General features: G+C 33.1%; 2 protein-coding genes across 4 annotated transcripts; both read right to left on the reverse strand.

Annotated features, from left to right (window-relative positions):
* Window positions 1-2,185: 2,185 nt before the first annotated feature.
* On the reverse strand, window positions 2,186-8,491 carry LOC141375079 (uncharacterized). 3 transcript variants are annotated; one of them, XM_073905888.1, is made up of 7 exons: window positions 8,108-8,491; window positions 7,648-7,707; window positions 7,423-7,541; window positions 6,943-7,057; window positions 6,134-6,243; window positions 3,576-5,217; window positions 2,186-3,442 (listed from the first exon to the last, which is right to left on the reverse strand). In XM_073905888.1, the coding sequence occupies exons 6-7, from the start codon at window positions 3,900-3,902 to the stop codon at window positions 2,783-2,785; spliced, it is 987 nt and encodes a 328-aa protein (XP_073761989.1). In that variant the 5' UTR covers window positions 3,903-5,217; window positions 6,134-6,243; window positions 6,943-7,057; window positions 7,423-7,541; window positions 7,648-7,707; window positions 8,108-8,491; the 3' UTR covers window positions 2,186-2,782. The 3 variants fall into 3 exon arrangements, 1 of the variants encoding a protein (XP_073761989.1); XR_012382227.1 differs by lacking the exon at window positions 2,186-3,442 and having other exon boundaries at window positions 4,974-5,217; window positions 8,108-8,163; window positions 8,436-8,491; XR_012382226.1 differs by lacking the exon at window positions 2,186-3,442 and having other exon boundaries at window positions 4,974-5,217; window positions 7,423-7,544; window positions 8,108-8,163; window positions 8,261-8,491.
* A 6,661-nt stretch (window positions 8,492-15,152) lies between these two features.
* On the reverse strand, window positions 15,153-22,889 carry cav3 (caveolin 3). Its single transcript, NM_205738.1, is given in 2 exon segments — window positions 15,153-15,835; window positions 22,534-22,889. Coding segments are annotated over 2 exon segments (453 nt in total). The 5' UTR covers window positions 22,645-22,889; the 3' UTR covers window positions 15,153-15,493.
* Window positions 22,890-23,714: the final 825 nt, after the last annotated feature.

Here is a 23,714-nt window from a genome sequence, read left to right on the forward strand (position 1 = left end):
AACAACTCAGTGTGCATGCGCTAGTTGCACTTTCACGGTCTGATTATGTTTCAATTAAGGTTTATATGCATCAAATACATAACATTTGTGCCAAACATTTCAACTGATGAACATAATAACAATAATACAACCGTATAGCCGAATTAAATGTATGCATTGACATGTTACAGCCCTAATGAGTATGATTATGAGAAACTCCATATAGATACATATTGCAATGATTTCGGGTACTTACTTAGCGATGCACGCACACAACGTTATAAGCACAATCCTTAAATGCTCTGCTGATATGGACTCTATACCTGTTTTATAACTTTAAACTATCAACAACCACTATGTTCTTCCCGCTTCGTGGTGAATTTTGGCATAGTCCATTTCAAGTGAGATGAAGGGGGTGAGTGGAAGAAACCAAGGGGAATATTTTCTACAGAAATAATTTATGATTTCTTATGTGGCCCAGTACCAATTGTTACACGGAGGTGGTTGGGGACCACTGCTCAAGGGAAAGTAAAAGTACATGTTTTTAAAACTACTCACTAAATTACAATTTCTGAAAAAAACTACTTAGTTTGAGTATTTGTAGTTCATTACTTTACACTACTAGAAACTAGCCATTGAATTCTATAGTTATTTTTTCTGCTTTGGGTTTCAATGGGTAACAATTTCCAACGATCTTCAAAATGTCTTCATTTGTGTTCAAGAGTAATTGAAAATGAAGATTTACTCATCCGCAAGTGGTTACAAGCTAAGCTTTTTTAAGTTCCAGTACTGACCAGCGCATTCTGCTTATTGCGGCTGATGAAGTTTGACATCATTGGTAGGCCTACTAAAGATGTTATATAATTTTATGGGTTATATGGAAGCCGCTGTCGGACACTGCACAAAACTGCTCATGTGGTTTTGAGCTGAGGAGGTTAACAACACGCAGATGAAAACAAGATGTTGATGAGACACAAAATGTTTCTTCTCTTTCTTTCGTAACCTAATGAGAAACACGGCCAGTCACTCTTCATAGTGAACATGGACTTGTCAAAAGAGAACTTTTTTTTGTTGTTTATATTATAAACACAAGCACTTTTATTTTTGGCACATCTACATGTTCTTGATGTTATCACTGTTCTTTATCATTTTACATGTAAACTTTACTGTCAAGCCCACAGGACCACATTCTCTTTGCACAATGTTTCTGCAACGCATCACAGTAATCAAACATGACAAACGAGCAAATCGTTTTTAAAAGTGAAGGACTGGTTGTTTGTTTTGTAAGACAGTGTTTGTAATCGATGAGATTAAAGTGTTTATTGCAGTTACATATTTTTTGCTTAATATTGCTCTAAGGAACATGATTTCAGTCTAAGTTTGTTGCTTCATCTTTATATAAAAAGCAGGTTTACAAGAGGACAAGTACATTTCATATAATTGTTTTTGAGGGTTGTCAGATGAGGATAAAGAAAATGATAATGGCAGTATTATCACAAAAGATATTTATTTGATAAGATTCAATACACTATTAACTCTTATTTTTGACCGTTATAAAGCTGCTGATTTTCCTTCTGAATAATACACTGCTTATTTACATTCAATATGTGTAGTTGTAGCTTTTATTTATTGAAATAAATGTTATGTGTTGATGTCTTACTGTGCATAAATGTGTTGACAAGACGAGTATAATTAGCCAGCTAAAGTGAGGAATTAAAATCTAGTCATGTACACGCACGCACACACACACACACACACACACACACACACACACACACACACACACACACACACACACACACACACACACACACACACACACACACACACACACACACACACACACACGTACAAGAAACATTTCTTACTATGAATGATAGAAACAGTTGTGCTGCTTTAAATTTCTGTAGGGGACACGTTAATTTATCAAAGTGAGCAGTTTTATTTCGGGTAAAATCTGTTATTTGTAAAGTTCCTAATCATGAAAGCTAACTGAGATGTGAGAGGTATTACAACTACGTGGAAAAATAAAGCAAAAAATATATATTTTTTCAACACTGAACTTGAGCAGGAATTATAATTGATCATAATATATCAGAAAATCTGCATATTTTTATGGTTTCTGAAAGTTCATGTGACATAAAGAGAACACTGTAATAATGCTGGGTTTAACACAATTCCTTTATGTTGCTCCAACTCAAATCAATTACAGTTTTTTACAATGGCTATGACACTTTTTTCAATACATTTAACAAGTTTGCTAAACTCTTAACGCAGCAACACACCTAAAATACACAATTGACAAAACAGTTAATTTCATGCTCAAAATCACACATTATAAACTAAACCTCTAAACTTATTTTCAAAATACAATAATAAACGAACACACTACACCACATCTAACAAAACACTATAAACATGTTTCAAAATGACATAATTGTTCAAAACACTAACACATGTTCTCTTCCAACAGAAACATTTAGTCAATCAGAATACACTGACAATAAAAACACTAGCATCAGCTGATATTACAGAAACTCCATTAGTTTATGTGTCAGCTCTGCCCTCATATTTGAAGCCTCTTTACAGTTTTGTGTTGTTGGGTTTAGTAAATGCATGCATTTTGTTTCTTTTGCTGCAGAAATTCAATACAAAAAACAACCATCTCAGAGCAGCTTTATAAAATGTACAGTTTATGTAAAAAAAAAAAAAATACAGAAACAGAATTGCTGCAGTACAGACTTTATTTGCAAAAATAAAACAGAAAAAAATGGAATTATAATAAAATAAAAAAAGTAATCCTCTATTCTGCCCGGTCTTCTGCATTTGGCCACATGTTCTCATCCACATCACACCTAATATCTTCTCTGGCAAGGCACCGTGGGAAGAATCTTTTGGCATGCCTTATCCACCCCTGGCAGTGTTCAGTTGTGATGTCTTGGCATGCAGCATCCATTGCATCCAGGAGGGCCATTTGGTCATGTGGACGATGGTCAAAAACCTTCCATCTCCAGGCTGAGAAAAACTCCTCAATAGGGTTGAGGAAAGGGGAGTAAGGGGCAAGGAAATGGGACATCATCCTCGGATTAGCGTCAAACCAGGCTGTGACTGCACGAGAATGGTGGAATGCCACATTGTCCCACGTGATAACATATACAGGCAAGTGGTCTCCCACCTGTCCCCTTTCCACCTCTGGCACCAGTCTTTCATGCAGGTCTTCTAAAAACAGGAGAAGGCGGTCGGTGTTGTAGGGGCCAATCTGACATTTATGCAGGAGTGCACCATTGTTGGAGATTGCGGCACACATGGTGATGTTGGCTCCTCTCTGGCCCGGCACGGTAACTGTGGCCCTTTTGCCTATTATATTTCTCCCACGGCGACGCCTTTTCGCCAAGTTGAAGCCAGCCTCATCAACATAGATTATTTCATGTGGGACTTGATTGGCCTCCAACTCCATGACTCTCTGAAAGTAATTAGACACATAGATGTACAGTACAGCATTTACACTATGTACTAATGAACTCCAGGTTTATAGAGTAGTTTACTTCAAAACACACTGTGTATATTAGAGTAATGACTGTATTGCATAACCTTACCTGGACATATTGGTGACGGAGTTCTTTGATGCGCTCACTGTTCCTTTCAAAAGGAACTTTGTATAGATGTTTCATTCTGACTCTGTGTTTAGCTAGAGTCCGAGAAATTGATGTTAAGCTAATTGCTGCAATATTCCCAAAGACAAAGTTGTCCTCTACAACTCTGGACTGAATTTCCTTCAGTTTTATTTCATTGTCAGCAATAACCATGTTGACAATAGCAAGTTCCTGTTCTTCATTCAGGAGCTTTCCTCTGCCCCCTGAAGGAGGTAAACGTTGAATCCTTAGAGGGACAAAATACAGATACTTTTTAGAGACCGGAGGCATACAGTTACTCTAATACAGTAAATGGTTAGTTACACTTTACTGTAGGAGAAGCAATATCCTACCTGTTGGTTTCTCTGAAAATGCGGACAATGGATGCCACTGTGTCCCGGCTGAGATTTGGCTGTACTCGTTCACCAGCCTCTCTGTATGATAGCCCGTGGTTTATGACATGATCAATAATAGTAGCTCTTATCTGATCAGTTACCCTAGCTCTGGTCCTTCTTTGAGCGCCACCATGCATTCTAACTCCTCTCCTTCTACCTTGCCCCACTCCTCTCCCTCTACCTTGCCCCACTCCTCTCCCTCTACCTTGCCCCACTCCTCTCCCTCTACCTTGCCCCACTCCTCTCCCTGGTCCTTGTCCCACTCCTCTCCCTCTACCTTGTCCCACTCCTCTCCCTTGTCCTGGTACTCGTCTTCCTCTCCCTCGTGCAGGCATTCTTTCTTTCTTTCTTTCTTTCTTTCTTTCTTTCTTTGTGTTGCTGTATATTGTTCCTTTTCCACACAAGATCAGCTCAAATAGTCCTCTTTTATAACATATGATCATGTAATTGGAAAAACCTTACAGTTTTTTACAACTGCTATGACACTTTTTTCAATACATTTAACAAGTTTTCTAAACTCTTAACAGAGTTAGCACAACATCCGTCTTCATGCACTGTAAACGATTTCCTGTTAAATTAACAGTAAGTTACTGGCAACAATTATCCAGTAGCTGCTGTATTTCATAAAACAGTAACATTACTGTAATACTAATTACTTTAGTATTACATTTACTGTAAAATGTATTACATCATTTTACTGTTTTATTTTTTTTACTGTAACACCAATTACAGTACTGATACACATACTGCAAAACTGAAAACAGTATTTTACTGTTCATTTTTACCATGCAGAACTACGGTATTTTAACGTTACTTTCATTATTACTGTAAAGTATTTTACAGTTATTAAATGTTATTTTATTGTATTTAATAGTGCTACTTTATAATGAGCAAAAAAATGTTTAAAAATTGCACAAATGTTATTTTAACTGTTCAAGAAATGCAAGAAAAATAAAGAAACTGAAACTTTAACTTCACAATAAAAGTTTATTGTGTAAACCATACTGAAACAGTAGCAATTATTCAATATAACACAGCAACAGAACACTAATGAAAAATTGATCATTAAAACCAGTCAACAATTAATGCATCAAAAAGTATTACAATTTTAAAAACAGGTGAAAATACTGCTACAAGACACGAAATGATGAAGGCCAAATGATGTTGTAGAAAAGGGACAGTGAAAAAGGGCAGGAGCACTTCTGATGATCCTACAAAAATGACAAGCAAAATCAATCACTGGAGTAAAAACTAATCATGCCTCAAATTATTTCATTCATTCAGAAAATAAACACCGCACTGCTGTTTTATATAAATAAAACACTGTTTTTTTTGTCGTTTTTGTTGGCAAAATACAGATTGTTGTCTATTTACAATTACACTAACAGTAATGGGGAAAAGATCAGTCAAGTCAACACTAGTCAAGTGTCCACACAGGTATGTAAAAAATAAAGTCTCATCTTAACTTAATGTCTGACTCTGTATAGCTTGAATATCTGATTCCATGACCACCCTAGAGCTTCCACGAATTTAAGAGGGGTGAACACAGTTAATTCTAATTTACTAATTTACTAATTTAATTAATATTAAAAATAAATAAATAAATAAATAAAATAATCTAATTTAACGTGACTAATGTTAATTAAGTACTTTTAAGCTTTTAACATGTGAAAATCTACTTCTAACTAAAAAAATAATGCTAATGATGAGTTACTGACATTTGGTTCGCATAAAACAAAGTAATCACTAAGCATTCATTTTTGGCAAAATCTGCTGAAAGGCGCAGCAACACGAACAAATGTGTTAAAGTTGAGCAGAGAACTGAAGAGTAGTCAAGCAGTCTACTACTAGAAATGTTTGTGATAATATTTTGCAGTCAATTCGTTTTACTGTATTTTAATATGCAGTGATGGCATGTCAGTGAAACAAATAAATATTATTACATCTCACCAGTGACATTTCCTCAAATTAAATCATCATGACGTTACTGTGCACAGCATCAGTAAAACGTTAAGAATAATTTAAATACCACATTTTTTAAAACAGTCACTGCTGATTACAAACTTAAATTAAAGATAGGCTTACAGAAATCCTGAATGCATGATAATATGAAGATTTATTACTCACTGATGTCGAAGCACTTTCAGGTTGTCAGAGATGTAGACAGGACAGAATGTGCCATCAAATGAGCTCTTGTGCAGTCTTTGTTGGACATCCAGGTAGTATGTTCACCCACACTGTAAAAAAAAAAAAAAAAAAAACAAATCTGTTATTTTACATGTTTTTTTCCCAGCAGCTAGGTTAATAGAGTCATTTGGTTAAATAATTTTATTTATTAAATACTTGCTTACCCATATATATATATATATATATATATATATATATATATATATATATATATATATATATATATATATATATATATGTGTGTGTGTGTGTAAAAGTAACCAAAATGAATAATTTATTAAAATGTGTGGGATACTAAGCATGTTTGGTCTACAGAGAGAAGTAAACATTTACTTTAAGCATTAATCCTTATGAATCTATTTCAGCATTTTTGAGCATTTAGATCAGGGGTGCTCAACCCTGTTCCTGGAGATTTACCTTTCCGCAGAGCTCACCTGCAACCTTGATCAAGAACACCTGTCTTTATTTACCAAGTGCTCCTTCAGATACTATTTAGTTTGTTTAGTTGCGTTTGATCAGGGTTGGAGCTAAACTCTGCAGAAAGGTCGATCTCCAGGAACAGGGTTGAGCACCCCTGTTTAAGACAATGAAAAATAAGACATCTAGATGATATTTTATATTCAATCATTTGTGAAATTTAAATGACTTATATTCAGTATATACATTACATAAAATTAGAATAAGAATAAAAAAATAATACTCTATGCCAAATAAAATACTTCAGATCTAAATAAGGCAGGTGTTTTTACCTAAAGGTTCCTTTCCTCCAGTTAGTTTAGTTGTAGATCCCTCCACATCTGTGCTTTATTTGGTTCTTGACTTAAGAGTAACTGGTGTCGCATTCCAGGTTCATCACAATCTGAGCTAGAAAGACAATATGGCAAAAGACAAGACACATATAAAATAAGTCTCAGAATAAAATATTTAAAAGGATAGTTTACTTTTCTGCCACCATTACTCCATGTGTTTTAAACCAGTTTGAATTTCTGTTGAACACTAAAGCAGATATTTTGAAGAATGTTAGAAACCAGTAACTATTGACATCTATATTTGAACCAAATTTCTTTAAAAAAAATATATGAGTTTGTGTTAAATGCAACAAAAAAAATCTATTTTTAACTATTTTGAAACCATTATTTTCATTTTTGGGTGAACTGTCCCTTCAATTCAAGTGTCACGCATTACTCATAAAAACTGATGTATCGCTTGAGGAAAACTAAATCAAGTACCTCCTGTGAGCAAGCAGAATCATTATGCCATTGTATTCAGCCAACTGACCCAGTCGAGGCTTGAACCAGCAACCTTCTTGCTGTGAGGCGACAGCACTACCTACTGTGCCACTGCGTCGCTACTGGAAGAAGAAAAAGAGGTTGTACATGAAACTCCTCACAACAAATCTGTGAACAACTTGACATTTTATAATCTAATCAAAATGAGGAAGACATCAACATTACCTTGAATAATCAAGTGAGGAGAGATTGGTAGCATCAGTTTTTCAACATCAATTGCTGTAGCTGCAAAAAAGATAAATATGATAAGAGTAAAATAAGACTTAACATTTAATAATCTAAATCTATGGTACAACCATACCAATCTGTATGGGGTTCAAATAAATTTGTATACAAATCATTCCCTACACCTGAACACCAAAAATAAAATGTACAATTAATGACACACTAACGTTATACAATAAGCTCATTAACCAGTGAGAAATAGACAATTAATATGAATTATGTTAATATTAACGTTAGCTTAAAAGACATCAACTGAATTTTATTATCAGCTCAATTTAATAAAACAGTTTAGACTTGTTTCATTGTGAGTTTAGTTTGAATAAGTAAGTTAACCTACAGTTTACAAATTTAACCATAATGATAACTTCGTCAAAATGACCACATGAAGACCAGAGCTTACCTTAACGTTAAACGTTTAACTTTTCATGGTGACTTTGCCTTCATCTCAGTGTTGTGCTGAAATACAGAATTCATTAATGTAGTTAACCCCAAGTAAAAGTTTTTTTTTCAGGTAACGTTACTATGGTCAAAAACTCACTTAAGATAAACTCACTTAACGTTATCTAATACCTCGCAAACACTACAAACACGGTCTGGCGTCGAATAACGTGACATAAGAACCTACAACTGAAGTAACTTGGTTAATTATTTTAAATTACACACACACTACACGGAAATATACACAAAACAACCCTTTAACGAACAGAATTTGACTTTTAAACACTTACCGAGGATGAATTCACTGGAGGAAAAGGCGACAGGTGGATTTCAAATTAGAAGAGCCGTTGCATGCCTGGTGAAGGTCGAATCGAGTCGGCTCGGCTTTATGAATCGACTCCTTAGAACAGTAAAGAGTCGAATCCGCCTAAAACCGATTCCTTTTTGTAAATTATTCTAAGACACAACAATAAATTATTACTATTTCGTTATACTGCTCGGCCACATACATTTATACACATATTGCTGAATGTGCTTGTGAACACGTGTGATAAAATAATTCCCGAGCAAACGGTTCAATCCGATTCGGTCTCGTTTGAGTGCTGAACCAAACCAGTGCAAACGTGATATTGATAAAATAGTAATATTGTTGTTGTTTTTTCACTTTACCAGCGAAAATATTACATGTATCTGACTTAAACAATACGAATAAGGTTCGCTTGAAGTGTTTTGAGAATTAATATTTTTTTCTCCCAGAGTTCATTTCACACCAACAAGCAAATATAATGGCGAATGAGAAAAGCCAGATCATATCATAAATATTGCGTTTAATATGTCACGAAATGAAGTTTTAACGGGTTTTCATGCGAAAATATAGTTCTTCCAAACTCAAATCTGTGGTTTGTTTATAGATATCATGACTACTTTTAAGTGTGCTTTGCCGATAGGGGAGATTCTGACCTCCAGGGGTTGACGGCGCTCCATCGATCATGTATCCGGCAAACCTCATGCTTTAATCGGCCTAGACATTATTGAGACATGCCCCTGTCTTCGATGACTAGATAATAAATGTGTTATGAAATAAAGTTTTAACCGTTTTTCATGCGAGAATGTTGTTGTTTTAAACTCAATTCTGTGGTTTATTTATTAAGATAGTGCGTATTTTAAAATGTTGTTTTGAAAATGCGGAGATATGTGCCCTCTACGGTGGCCCATATGGGTGCCCAATATTCTTGAATCCGTCTAAAGCAGGTTGGTCACTCTGACATTTAAGCTGACTTTGAAATCATTTTGTGTTTAACAGCCCTTGGTTACGTGAATCAATTATTTTTGTTCCAATTTACGTTTTGGTTTAGCACAAAGTTATGTTTATTAAATATTATTTCATATTTCCATGTTACCTTATAAAATGAAGGTGCAGTGCACCCAAAAATGGAAAACCAGGGGACAGTTTAATGCACTGAACAGTCTGAAGAAACTGGTTAGGTTATTTACTTCACAAAATAATTTGTCTAAAAATAAGTAAACATAATAATCATAATATATAGTGTGTGTGGAGTTGTTCTTGGTCATTTGCAGTACTGTATTTAGATGCACAGTAACTGATTTTTCCCCAAAATTCATTGTAAAATCTACAGTAACATACTGTTAACCATGTTCACAGTATAGAAAAGTTGAAAATACATTATTATACTGTGAAAACAACAATATATACAGTAACACACTGTGCACAGCTTATACAGTAAAAAACTGTTGAGAAATGCAGTATAATACTGTGAAAACAACAGAAATCGTTTACAGTGTGGGCTATACAATTAACACATTTCTTGTTGCTTTGACACAAAATGCATCCAGTTAACACAAATTTAAAATGCTTGAACTTCTTTTACACACAAGCACAACCAAGACCAAAACTATGTAATTTCGCAGTTCAATTTACCAATGCTTTACAGTTTTTTACAATGGCTATGCCACTTTTTTCAATACATTTAACAAGTTTGCTAAACTCTTAACGCAGTAACACACCTAAAATACACAATTGGCAAAACAGTTAATTTCATGCTCAAAATCACACATTATAAACTAAACCTCTAAACTACTTTTCAAAATACAATAATAAACGAACACACTACACCATGTCTAACAAAACACTGCAATCATGTTTCAAAATGAAATTATTGTTCAAAACACAAACACATGTTCTCTTCCAACATAAACATTCAGTCAGTCAGAACACACTGACAATAAAAACACTATCATCAGCTGACATTACAGAAACTCCATTAGTTTATGTGTCAGCTCTGCCCTTATATTTGAAGTCTCGTTACAGTTTTGTTTAGTTGGGTTAAGTAAATGCGTGCATTTTCTTTCATTTACGGCAAAAATTCTATACAAAACGAAGAAAAAAAAATTGCTTTATAAAATTTACAGTTTATGTAAAAAAAAAAAAATACAGACACAGAATTTCTGCAGTACAGACTTTTTTTGCAGAAGGACATCACTGCAAACAGAAAAAGCACCACAATTATAATAAAATAACAAAGTAATCTTTTATTCTGCCCGGTCTTTTGCCACATGTTCTCATCCACATTATACTTGATATCTTCTGTGGCCCGGCACGGTAACTGTGGCCCTTTGGCCTATTATGTTTTTCCTACGGCGACATCCTCAGCCTTGTCAACATTGAAAATTTCATGTGGTACTTGATTGGCCTCTAACTTCATGACTCTCTGAAAGTAATTAGACTCAGTGTATGCAAATGCTGTACTGTATATGTACTGTATGTACTAATGAACTCCAGGTTTAAAGAGTAGTTTACTGCAAAACACTGTGTATAGTACAGTAATGACTGTAATGCATAATCTTACATGGACGTATTGGTGACAGAGTTCTTTGATGTTCCTTTCAAAAACCTCAAGAGTCCTCTATTAGAACATATGATCATGTGATTGGAAAAACCAAAACAAGACATGATTGTGCTTCCTAGATATATATATATATATATATATATATATATATATATATATATATATATATATATATATATATATATATATATATTTTTTTTTTTTTTTTCAGTTGCCAATGAGAAATAGCATATTGCGGTTATATAAATAAATAAAGAAATATAAGGTCAAAGTGAACAGCTGTTCTAATTGTGAATAGAAACACAAATATATTCCCTGTATTTTATTCAATTGCCAATGAGAAACATCATATTGCGGTTATATAAATAAATAAAAAAAGAAAGAAATATATATATATATATATATATATATATATATATATATATATATATATATATATATATATATGTATATATAAAATATATGTATAAAATAAATATATATATATATATATATATATATATATATATATATATATATATATATGTGTGTGTGTGTGTGTGTGTGTGTGTGTGTGTGTGTAATCGCAATATGATGTTTCGCATTGGCAATTGTGAATAAAATACAGGGAATATATTTGTGTTTCAATTCACAATTAGAACAGCTGTTCACTTTGACTTTATCCTATATAATTTCTGTTTAGAACATGGTGTTATCTGTTCTGACATACTGTGTTAAAGCATTTGTAAATTTGACTGTAAAATTACAATGTTTTGTTCTTGGTTGTGCTTGTGTGTAAAAGAAGTTAAAGCATTTTAAATTTGTGTTAACTGGATGCATTTTGTGTCAAAACAACAAGAAATGTGTTAATTGTATAGCCCACGAAGACGGAGGTTGTGCTAATTGTGTTAAGAGTTTAGGAAACTTGTTAAATGTATTGATAAAAGTGTCATAGCAATTGTAAAAAACTGTAACACAGTATGTCAGAACAGATAACATCATGTTCTAAACAGAACCCATATAGGCTAAAGCCAAAGTAAACGGCTGTTCATATTGTCAATTGAAACACAAATATATTCCCTGTGTATATATATATATATATATATATATATATATATATATATATATATATATATATATATATATATATATATATATGTGTGTGTGTGTGTGTGTGTGTGTGTGTTTGTGTGTGTGTGTATATACCGCTGTCAATCCGCTGTAATCTGTCATATATAGACACACACACACACATACATGTATGTATATATACATACACACACACACACACACACACATATATATATATATATATATATATATATATATATATATATATATATATATATATATATATATATGACAGCTCCCATCTCCCATATGAACATGATTCCCATCTAGAAAGCACACTCCTGTGTTGAGATTTTTCAAATCACATGATCATACTGTATGTTCTAAAAAAAAGACTCATGAGGTTTTTGAAAGGAACAAGGAGCACATTGCAGAACTCCGTCACTAATACGTCCAGGTAAGGTTATGCAATACAGTCATTACTTTACTATGCACAGTGTGTTTTGCAGTAATAAACTCTATAAACCTGGCGTTCATTAGTACATACATTAGTTATAGTACAGTGAAGTTGGAGGTCAATCAAGTCCCACATGAAATTATCTATGTTGACGAGGCTGGCTTCAACTTGGCGAAAAGGCGTCGCCGTAGGAGAAACATAATAGGTTAAAGGGCCATCGTTACCATGCCGGGCCAGAGAAGAAGTCGGGCAAAGGCAGAAGACCAGGCAGTATAGAAAACTATTTAGTTTTTTATTATAATTGTGATGCTTTTTCTGTTTGTAAATCTTGCAGTGATTGCCTTTTGCAAATAAAGTCTACTGCAGCAATTATGTGCCTGTATTTTTTTACATCAACTGTAAATGTTATAAAGCAATTTTTTTCTTTATTTTTGTATTGAACTTTTGCAGTAAAATAAAAGAAAATGCATTTACTAAACCCAACAAAATGAAAATGTAGAGAGTCTTAAAATATAAGGGCAAAGCTGACACATAAACTAATGCAGTTTCTGTAAATTTAACTGATGCTAGTGTTTTTATTGTCAGTGTTTTCTGATTGACTAAATGTTTCTGTTGGAAGAGAACATGTGTTAGTGTTTTGAACAATTATGTCATTTTGAAACATGTTTGCAGTGTTTTGTTAGACATGGTGTAGTGTGTTTGTTTATTATTGTATTTTGAAAAGTAGTTTAGAGGTTTAGTTTACAATGTGTGATTTTGAGCATAAAATTAACTGTTTTGTCAATTGTGTGTTTTAGGTGTGCTGCTGCGTTAAGAGTTTAGCAAACTTGTTAAATGTTTTGGAAAAACTGTCATAGCCATTGTAAAAAACTGTAACACCTGAGTTTGGTTGCTAGATGGGAATCAGCTGTGATTTATATATTTACATAACTGCAATAAGCTGTTTGTCATTGGCGATGGAAAAAAAAAACAGGGAATATATTTGTGTTTCAATTGACTTTAGCCTATATAAGTTCTGTTTAGAACATAAAGTTATCTGTTCTGACATACTGTGTGAAAGCATTTGTAAATTTGACTTTAAAATTACATTGTTTTGGTCTTAGTTGTGTTTGTGTGTAAAAGAAGTTTAAGCATTTTAAATTAGTGTTAACTGGATGCATTTTGTGTTAAAGCAACAAGAAATGTGTTAATTGTATAGCCCACGAAGACGGATGTTGTGCTAACTGCGTTAAGAGTTTAGCAAATTTGTTAAATGTATTGAAAAAAGTGTCATAGCCATTGTAAAAAAACTGTAAGTTAACTTATTCATTTTTACAAATAAAAGTGGATTAAACATAAAAATTAAGTTGGCTGCCCCAAAATCCTGATGAATTGTGTTGTTCTAACTCATTTTAAATTCACTCATTTTTGAGTGTAGTTACAATTATATTTAACAGTACATGCATGTATTAAATATTTTAAATTGAATGTTATAAAATAACATTACTGTATTTTTAATGTAATAAATGCAGTTGTAAATATAAATTTATAGTTATTTAGACTAGTTTCACTAAATCATTTGGACGTTTCAGAAAGACACAAAAGACTTTATGAATTCATGACAGCAGTTTATGATACAAAATCACACCCATCTATGGGTACAGAATTTCTCATGACCCTAAAATATCACTAAAACATTATTTCATGATGATTATTTATCACTATGAATATTTACACATATGCCTACATACTCTGTAGAAAATGCAGGGTTTCACACACAATTCCTTCATGTTGCTCCAACTCAAATCAATTAAGTTAACTTAAACATTTTCACAAAAAAGTGGATTTAACGTAAAACAATTAAGTTGTCTGCCAAAAATTGTGTTGTTTCAACCCATTTTAAATATGTAGTTTAAAAAAGCACAAAAAGTCATTTTTTTTTACTGTAGTTACAATTATATTTTCCGATAAATACAGGTATAAAATATTTATTTTAAATTAAAATGTTATAAAATACTGTTACTGTATTTGTAATGTAATAAATGCAGTTGTAAGTATAAATATATATATAGTACTTAGACTAGTTCAATCAATGTATTTGAAAGTTTCAGAAGAACTGAAAAGATTTAATAAATTAATGTCTGCAGTTTTTGATGCAAAATCATACCCAAAATCATTGAAACTAAAACATTATTTAAAATGTGATATTTATCACTATGAATATTTATGCCCACACTCAAAAAAATGATGTTTGTTGTTTGTTCAAACTATTAAAATATGCTGAAACAACACAACTCTTGTGGGTTTTTTGGGGGACAACTTAATTGTTTTAGGTTCAAACTTTTTAAATTAGTAAAAACTAATAAGTTAACTTATATTTTCCATGTTGCCTGAACACAAATCGATTGTGTGGAACCCAGCAAAAATGCTGGGTTCCACACAATTCCTATATGTTGTCCAGACACAAATCGATTAAGCTAGCTTAATCAGTTTTACAAATGTAAGTTGATTAAACATAAAACAATGAAGTTGTCCCCCCATGAACAAAATAAGAATTGTTTTGCATCAACTTATTTTAAATAAGTAGTTTGAATAAGTCATTTTTGACTATCTTAGCACATATTTGATAATAAAATACACTAATTCAAAGCATTGTTGTTTAAATTGAAAAGTTTAATTAGCAATTGCTCAGAATACATCTGACATTGATCATGATAAAAATACCACACTCAACAGAACCCCCATTTTAAACCTGTCACACATCGAGAGAGATGATATCACATCAGCTTCACTCTCCGTCGTCTTCCAGAAAGGTCTTTTTCATTGTTCTCTCTGAACAAGCACTTGACTTAATCCTAAATTGCTCCCAAAGCCTCACATACACATACAGAAAATATTTCTTTTCATTTTTGGGCACCTCGAAACCCACTAACCCAAAACAAATAACTGTAAAACAAAAGGACCAAACATGTAAACCTTGATTTGTCGAAGCAATCTAAACCTCTTTGCGTAAGGCCACCCGAACACTGCTAAAGATCTTCCCTAGGGCTTCAAACAAGGGGTCACAGAAGGTGTGGATGCAGAGAGAGTAGATGCGGCTCAGGCATTGCGTCTCGATCAGATAGCTTTTAATGCAAGGCATCACGGCCCATATGTGACAGAAGGAGATGCAGGCGAAGCAGAAGCCCCACAGCAGTGCCACCGGGATGCCAAAGACAGCTGATAGCACACGGTAGCACCAGTACTTGGAGACGGTGAAGGTGGTGTAACTGGCCTTCCACACGCCGTCCATACTGTGGGTGCCATCAGGCTCGGCGATCACATCCTCGAAATCCACCTTACGTTATTGGGAGAATGAAAAAAAAAGATGCAACGATTCTGGTTAGTACAATTTTATAAGAGCAAACTACATTACAGACTTTAAAAGGGATAGTTTATCCAAAAAATGATCATTAATTTACCCTGACTGAAGATTACTTTTTTGGTAGCACTTCATAAAAATACTCTAGGCAATGAAATATTTATTAAGCATTAGTTACTTCATTATTTGTTTAACATTAACTGTCCATTAACAGACATTAGTAAACAGTTCATAAAAACATGTACAAATGCTGTATACCTGACTTATAAACACATGTATAATGTGTTAATATTGATTATGTTTTTACTTTGTTAATGATTAATTTTTCATTAAATTAATAATTGCATTATTTACAAACCAGTTATTTAAGAATAGATGGTGTTTTTCTGATAAACTATTCAGTAATAAACTATAAGTGTTACCCTTTTTTCTTTAGTAGAACATTTTAGCTGAATCTGGGTTCCTTGATGATCTGTATAATGTAAGTCAATGGTTACAGGTTTTTGAGCTTAAAAATAAGCGCATACAACTAACTCCAAATAAATCTCTGTGGTTCCTGATGAAACATTGAGGTCTTATGCCAGAAGCTAAGTCTCAGGGTGCACTCACACTATGCTATCCAAACCATGCCCAGGCACATTTCCTGGTTCTTTTGAGAAGTGTGAGTGCTCCGAATCAGGCTCAGACTTAGGCGCAGCTCAGTTGGAAGAGGTGTGCCAGAGCATGGTTCACTTGGGCTTTGGTGCGGTATACTTGTAGTGTGAGCCCGAAACTGAAGACTCAATGTCACTTTTAAGGAGCTATTTCATATGGATCTATCAATCATTCTTACTTTTCAATGAAGGGGAATGGTCGCAGTTTAATAAAGATGCAAACCACTCACTGCACGTCAGCTGCACCTTCAGCAAACCTCCAAATAACTGCAGCACAATGACTTTTATGATAATTTATGAGCGTCAAAACTGGTGTATCTGATGAGCAAAATGTTTGATTGCATGTCAATTGCAATCATGCATGTCATTGACTGCATCCCAAATGGTTAAAAATAATAAAAAACGATATAACTAGAACAATCTCCACTGTGCTGAAGGAGAGCGCTTCTCTTACTGTTAAACTGATCAGTCACATCATTGATGATATAAGCGTGCTCAGGTTTTGTAGGTAAAAATGCAATGTGAGGGCAGGCCGATGGGAAAAGGGGAGGGGGAGGACAATCGCGCCTCAGCACAGTTCAGGCACCTAATGTGAGTTAGCCCTCACATGGTTGCCCACTGAAGCCAAGCAGGGCTGCTGTTGGTCAGTACCTGGATGGAGGACCACATTGGAAAGCTTGGTTACTGTGGTTAAGTGGTCTTAATGAGACCAGCAGAGGGCACTCAACCTGCATTCTATGTGGGTCCTAACACCGCAGTATATTGATGGGCACTCTAAACTTCTCAGTATGCATCATCTCTTTGGATGAGACATTAAACTGAGGTCCTGACTCTCTGTGGTCATTAAAAATCACAGGATGTCCTTCATAAAAGTGTAGGGGTTTAACCCCGGCATCCAGGTCAAATTTGCCTCTGCCCATTATGGCCTCCTAATTATCACCATATCATAATTGGCTTTATCACTCTTCTCTCCACCAATCAGCTGGTATGTTGTTTGGTGCAATATGGCTGCAGTTGCGTCATCTAGGTGAATGCTGCACACTTGTGATGGATAAAGAGATTCTCCCCCAAAATGTGCTTTGAGTGTCCAGAAAAGCGCTGTATAAATGTAATGAGTTATTATTATTATTATAATGAAGAAAGTCAGTCTGTGCAAGAAACTAAACATTATTTAGAAAATTGAAGCACATGTCATCAAGCGAACGGAAGCTCACGCTCACTAAATTTGTGTGTTTGCTTAGAAGTATTTGCTTATAGATGTTAGCTAATAATAGTGTAAATAATGTTCAATTTCTTGCACAGACCAAATGTTAACTTTCTAAGACCGCAGTGGATCACCAGGACCATTGGGATCTGGCTTGTGTAATTTTTAATGTCAAAAACCGATAACCACTGACTGCCATGATAAGAATCACCAAGGAACATGGATTAATCTTCTTTAATGTTCTTGAAGAAAAAAAAAACAGTAATAATCTATAATGGCTTGAGTGTGAGTAAAGCGGCTATAAACTTTCATTTTCAAATAAACTACTCCTTTAAGAAGTTTGTTTTCCATTCTTTTAACTTATTAATTCACCATAATTTTGTCATTTATTATTATTAATGATGTTGTTGTTCTATATTCCAATGCAAGTCTGTATACCAGTTTAATAACATGCAACTAGCAATATTTATCTTTCTTATTTTTGTTACATATTTGATCACACTTTATTTTAATGGTGCGTTTGTTGAATTTAAGTTACATTGCAACTAATTCTCAGTAGATTATAAGAAGACTGTTAGGCTGGGGTTAGGGTTAGTGTAAGTTGACATTTACTTGCAAAGTTTCTTATAATCAATTAAATGTCTGCTAGAAGATCAGTAGAAACAGATATGAAGCAGCCACCTAAAACTCAAATGGACCATCAAAATAAAGTGTTTCCAGATATTTCTTTGTGTTTTTTTTTTAAGTTTACAATTTTCTTGAACAAATTTAAAATTAGTAGTAGTATTTAATTTACATTTATTTATTGCTATTCTGTAAACAAGTGCAAGCAAATGGCAGTGTATAATATCTGTCGTCTGTTTCTTTCTTTCTTTTAAGTCATTAATTAACCACTCTTATTTTAATTATATATAATATAATTACATTTTTATTTTATTTAAATTCATTTAATATGTATTTGCTTTTATTAGTTTTTGTTATGCCCTTTAAGCTACGAATAATGAAAACTATTAATAATTAATAATTTCCTCTGTAATTGTCATTATACCAATAGGATTCAAAATAAAGACTTAAAAACCAGAGAAGTGTTGCCAAAACCTGTTTGTCATTTTGTGCAGAAGTCAATGTCAGCGATCTGGCAGTGATGGGCTCTTTTCTAGTTGAGCTCCTAAAATGGATGATGATTAATTCTCTAAACAGCGACATTGGATATCAAAATCCCCCATCAGTAGAGGCAGTCTGGCACCTTGTTTATTTTAGCTTCAATCTCATAACAACTCCAGAGTATTAAGACCAACTATTTCAGTAAGTTATTTCAAATCTTTATGTAGCCTCTATTTAAAATATACTGAAACAAATATCAGTCTTCTACAAATGGGGCAAAGGCCAGGTGTCTTATTTTGGAGTTTGCATCTGAACACATATTAACTCCATGTAAAGGTCTGCTTTGATGTTTAGTTGGTTAAATTCCAAGTGATCATACTAAATTTGAAAAACTATCATTAAACTTTTTGGTTTAAAACATGTGAATGATAGTGACAAAGATTAAGAAATAATCGTAATAATCTTATATAGAGATTAAAATTATAATTTAAGTAGAATTTTAGGAATTTAGAGACTTTTTTTTATTTTTTTTTTATTTTGTATATTATTAATAATTATTAATAATATTAATAATTTGAAAATATATATTATATTAACCTGGCAATATTTTGGTATATAAACTTAATAATAATTTAAAAGGGTAAAAAAATTTAGTCATTGTTATTTGCAAATTGTGGCAAAAATGAATGATAATCACACATTTAGCATACGGAATAAAAACAGAAAAACAGTGACATTAAAGACAATGTAACATTGTAAATTGACATTGTTACAAAAAGTCTTTCAGAAAAAAAAATCAGTTCTTTTAACGTTCTGAAAGAAAATGTATAATCATTTTTAAAAACATGGCACATTTTGCAATATTGATAGCAGCAAAACGGCATTAGCATGACTTCTAAAGGATAAAGTGAAAGCAAAGACTGAAGTATTGGTGTTAAAAACTTTGCAATCAAAAAAATGTATTATATTTAAAAACACATTAAGATAGTTAATAAGTTCAAGTGATTAAAAAATCACCATACTTTTAGAATTTTTATTAAACAAATCCAGCCTTAATGAGCATAAACATTTCTTTCAAAATCAAAACCTAATACATAAAACAGTGACAAGTACTAAGCTTTCATGTTGTTTAAAAACTATTCCTCCCACATAATCCCCTGTAGGCCTGATATGTACTTACAAATGGAGCTTTAATTGTTCTATAAACATAATCTCATCATAGCAACAAGTGTTTCTAACCACAACATTGATCATCGACTCACAGTCAACAGCAAAAAAATACCAATTGATGATTTGTATTATACATAGCACAGTGGTCAGTATAAACTGAACGTTTTCTTCTACTAATCTCGTGAATTATTAAAAGTCATGGGAAGAAGTAATAGGTTTGAATGTCTGACACACCCTTTGAGCTCCTTCTATAAATACTGATAATATGGCCTGTCCTGACAGATGAAGGAGGTTCACTGCTATTTTTGGCTCTACAGCATAAAGTGTTGTGCTTCTCACACGCAAGCAACTCGGTCTCCATGCTCCAGATCACCAGTGCACTCCTATCAACTTCGCCATTTAGGAAGTTACTGGATAGTTTGCATGCTTTATCAGTTTCTCCAAATCTATTTATAGTTATGTGTACATTACATATTTTTGACAAGTAACATATGCCTAATGGGCTTAATTACTGATATATACAGTTGAAGTCAGAATTTATAGCCCTCTGAATTATTAGCCCTCCTGTTAATTTTTTTCCCCCAAAAAGATTTTTTTTCAACACATTTCTAAACATCATAGTTTTAATAACTCATTTCTAATAACTGATTTATTTTACCTTTGCCATGATGACCATACATAATATTTTACTAGATATTTTTCAAGACACTTCTATACAGCTTAAAGTGACATTTAAAGGCTTAAGGTTAATCAGGTTAACTAGGCAGGTTAGGGTCATTAGGCAAGTATTTTACAATGATGGTTTGTTCTCTATCGAAAAAAAAAAACTTATAGGGGCTAATAATTTTGACCTTAAAATGTAAAAAACAATAAAATAAAAACTGCATTTATACTAGCCGAAATAAAACAAAAAATACTTTTTTCCAGAAGAAAAAATATTATGAGACATACTATGAAATTTTATTTATTTATATATAATAAATAAATAAATGGGGGCTAATAATTCTGACTTCAACTGTATATATATTAAAAAATGTAATGTTGTTATGATTTTTTCTGTGGAAGCTTTCTGAAAATGTTTGCTTAGATGGCATTTAAATACAAATCAGCCACCACATGAAAGAAAAGCAAATTGTAAATACTTTACCTTGCAAATATATGTCAACTAACTTTTGTTGCTTATAAAAATTAACTATGCTTTTACTTAAACTTAAAAAACCAAGTTAGTTTATTTAAACTATGGTAATCACATGGTTTTAATACACTAGTTTAATTCCAGTACTTGCAGTAAAACTATGGTTTCACTTTGTAATTACAAAACAAACATGATGTACTCAGAAAAAAAAAACATGGTTCATACACTTTTACAATAATAAAACCATGATAGAAGTGTGTAGGGGATTAAAGTATTAGTAGACTTTTAGGTTAAGGTTTTTGGCTTGTATACTTGACATTTGTACACTCTCACAAATAAAGGTACTATAGCTGTCCCTGCGGTAGTACCTTTTCAAAAGGTACAAACTGGTACCTCAGCAGTCCATATTAATACCCCCAGGGTACATATTAATATCTAAAACGTACAAAAAATGTTCTCATAAAATTTGTAGGTACTAATATATCCTTCTGAGGTAACAATATGGATTCTTCAAGTACAAATGTGTACCTTTTGAAAAGGTACCACCCCAGTGACAGCTAGTGTTCTTTTATTTCTGAGAGTGTAAGTTACTTACAGTCAGTTTAATGTCTGTTTGCTGACCTTCAAAGTAAAAATTGTTTTAAAATATGATATGATTGTGATATTAAGAAGATGGTGTACAAATACTGTAACTACTGCTCATTGACTTACTTATAGGCTACTTCTAGTTGTAGGATGGTTATACTTTAAAATATAAAATAAACACCGTAAAAAACATGATGAAGTGCTTATATTCATCAATGTTCTCATATCTTGATTAGCGATAATTTGTCTAACTAACAAGTTTTGGATTCGTAATGGTGTTCCTGAGGTACTAAATATAACATGTTATGCGACTTGAAATTTACAAGCTGTTTTATTGATGCCTTTTCAGGTATGAAACAGATTAAGAAATAACATGAGACGCATACATTTCAGTAAGTTGTATCATTTCTTTTAACATACCATCTAAAATTCATTGATGTTCTTATTCTAACTTTATATCACTGTAGTGTCCAACTTAATTTCCTTACTCTCTCTACTAACAACCGATGACCCCGCCTTCCCCAACTACAAGTTAATCGATATAAAAATGTGATTGGATTGTAATCTTGTTCGTCAAAATATACTGTAACACGATTGGCTACAACTGATTAGGCCATTTTCACCTAACAGAAAAACTGTTATACTACTACTGTATCTACTACGATCATCAACTACTTTCTCTCAGCAATTTTAGACAGGAATACTGTACAAAACATGGTTTTACTTATAAGTAATGACACTAATAAGTTATGACACTAAAAATAGAGGTGACTGTAATAACCAAAAGAAGCCATGCCAAAATAAAGTGTTACTAATGCCATACCTTCACGACATCTTCGTTGATTTGCTTGGGGTCCCTGTTGATCAAGTCGATCTCTTTGGTGTGACTGTCCCTCAGGATCTTCTCCTCGTTAGTGTTGTACTGGTCCGCCATATTGGGCGCCTCTGGCCCAAGAGCTGTCAAAAAGTAATAGTACTGCAGAAGTGTCCGATAGGAGAAGAGTAAAGCAAACTAAGTGAGCGAGTGAAGAAAAAGTGGGGCAGCCTTCAGTCCCTCTTAATTCTCCAATGTGTGGACTGTCGACAGGCCAGGAATGGTAGAGACAGCTGCGGCGGCCAGAGCTCCTGTCTAAAGAAGGCTCCTGTCTCCCTCTCTCTCCTGTCTCACCCTGCTGTGTTAACCCTCCTCTACACCCACACATTACCTATTCTGCCCCACACTGCCCAAACTGCCTGCTCCATAACTCACACACTGGGTAAAACCAGCGTCACATTTCACACACGGCTGTAGGGTCAGCCCGGCAGCAGTTGCACAGTGGCATGAATTTCCACTGTCAAGTGTTGCTCCGAAAGTCAGATAATAATAGTTGTGTATTTCAATACTGACAGTTGCTAGAGCTTGTATGTACAGTATAGTCAATATTTGAAGTAGATTACAAGAGATTTTTAAAATTGTAAATCACAACAATGGGTATAATTCGAAAGTTTTACTTTGATGAAAGAGTTTGATCCACTTAAAATTAAATTAAATTAAAAAAATAAATAAAACGTAACATACAAAATATTTAATGTATTACATTTAAGTACACAATTTATTAAATAGGTATTGTTTATTTTTAATATTTTGTTCATATTTCTTTATCAAATTATGTTATTAAAATTTCAGTGCTGACTTACTGTGATTTTTTCTTTGTTTACTGTTTTTTTTTCTTACAAATATTTCAATTGTTAATAAAACTACAAATTATTATTGTAATTTTATTGGAAAAAAAAAATAACTTACTCAGAACCATGGAGCCAGATCAGTCTCAAAAATAATACATTTACAAAATAAAATACAATTTGTAAATTAAAAACACGATTCAAAAATACACAAATTAATTTCATTTGCTGGAAAATTAATGCTTTTTAATTGTGAATTCACAAACTGTGTATTTATAAATTGGATTATGTAAATTTGAATTGTGTTGTGCATGTATGAATTTTAGTTTATAAATTTATTGT

This window comes from Danio rerio, chromosome 6 (assembly GCF_049306965.1).
Source record: "Danio rerio strain Tuebingen ecotype United States chromosome 6, GRCz12tu, whole genome shotgun sequence".
Classification (NCBI taxonomy): Eukaryota; Metazoa; Chordata; class Actinopteri; order Cypriniformes; family Danionidae; genus Danio; species Danio rerio.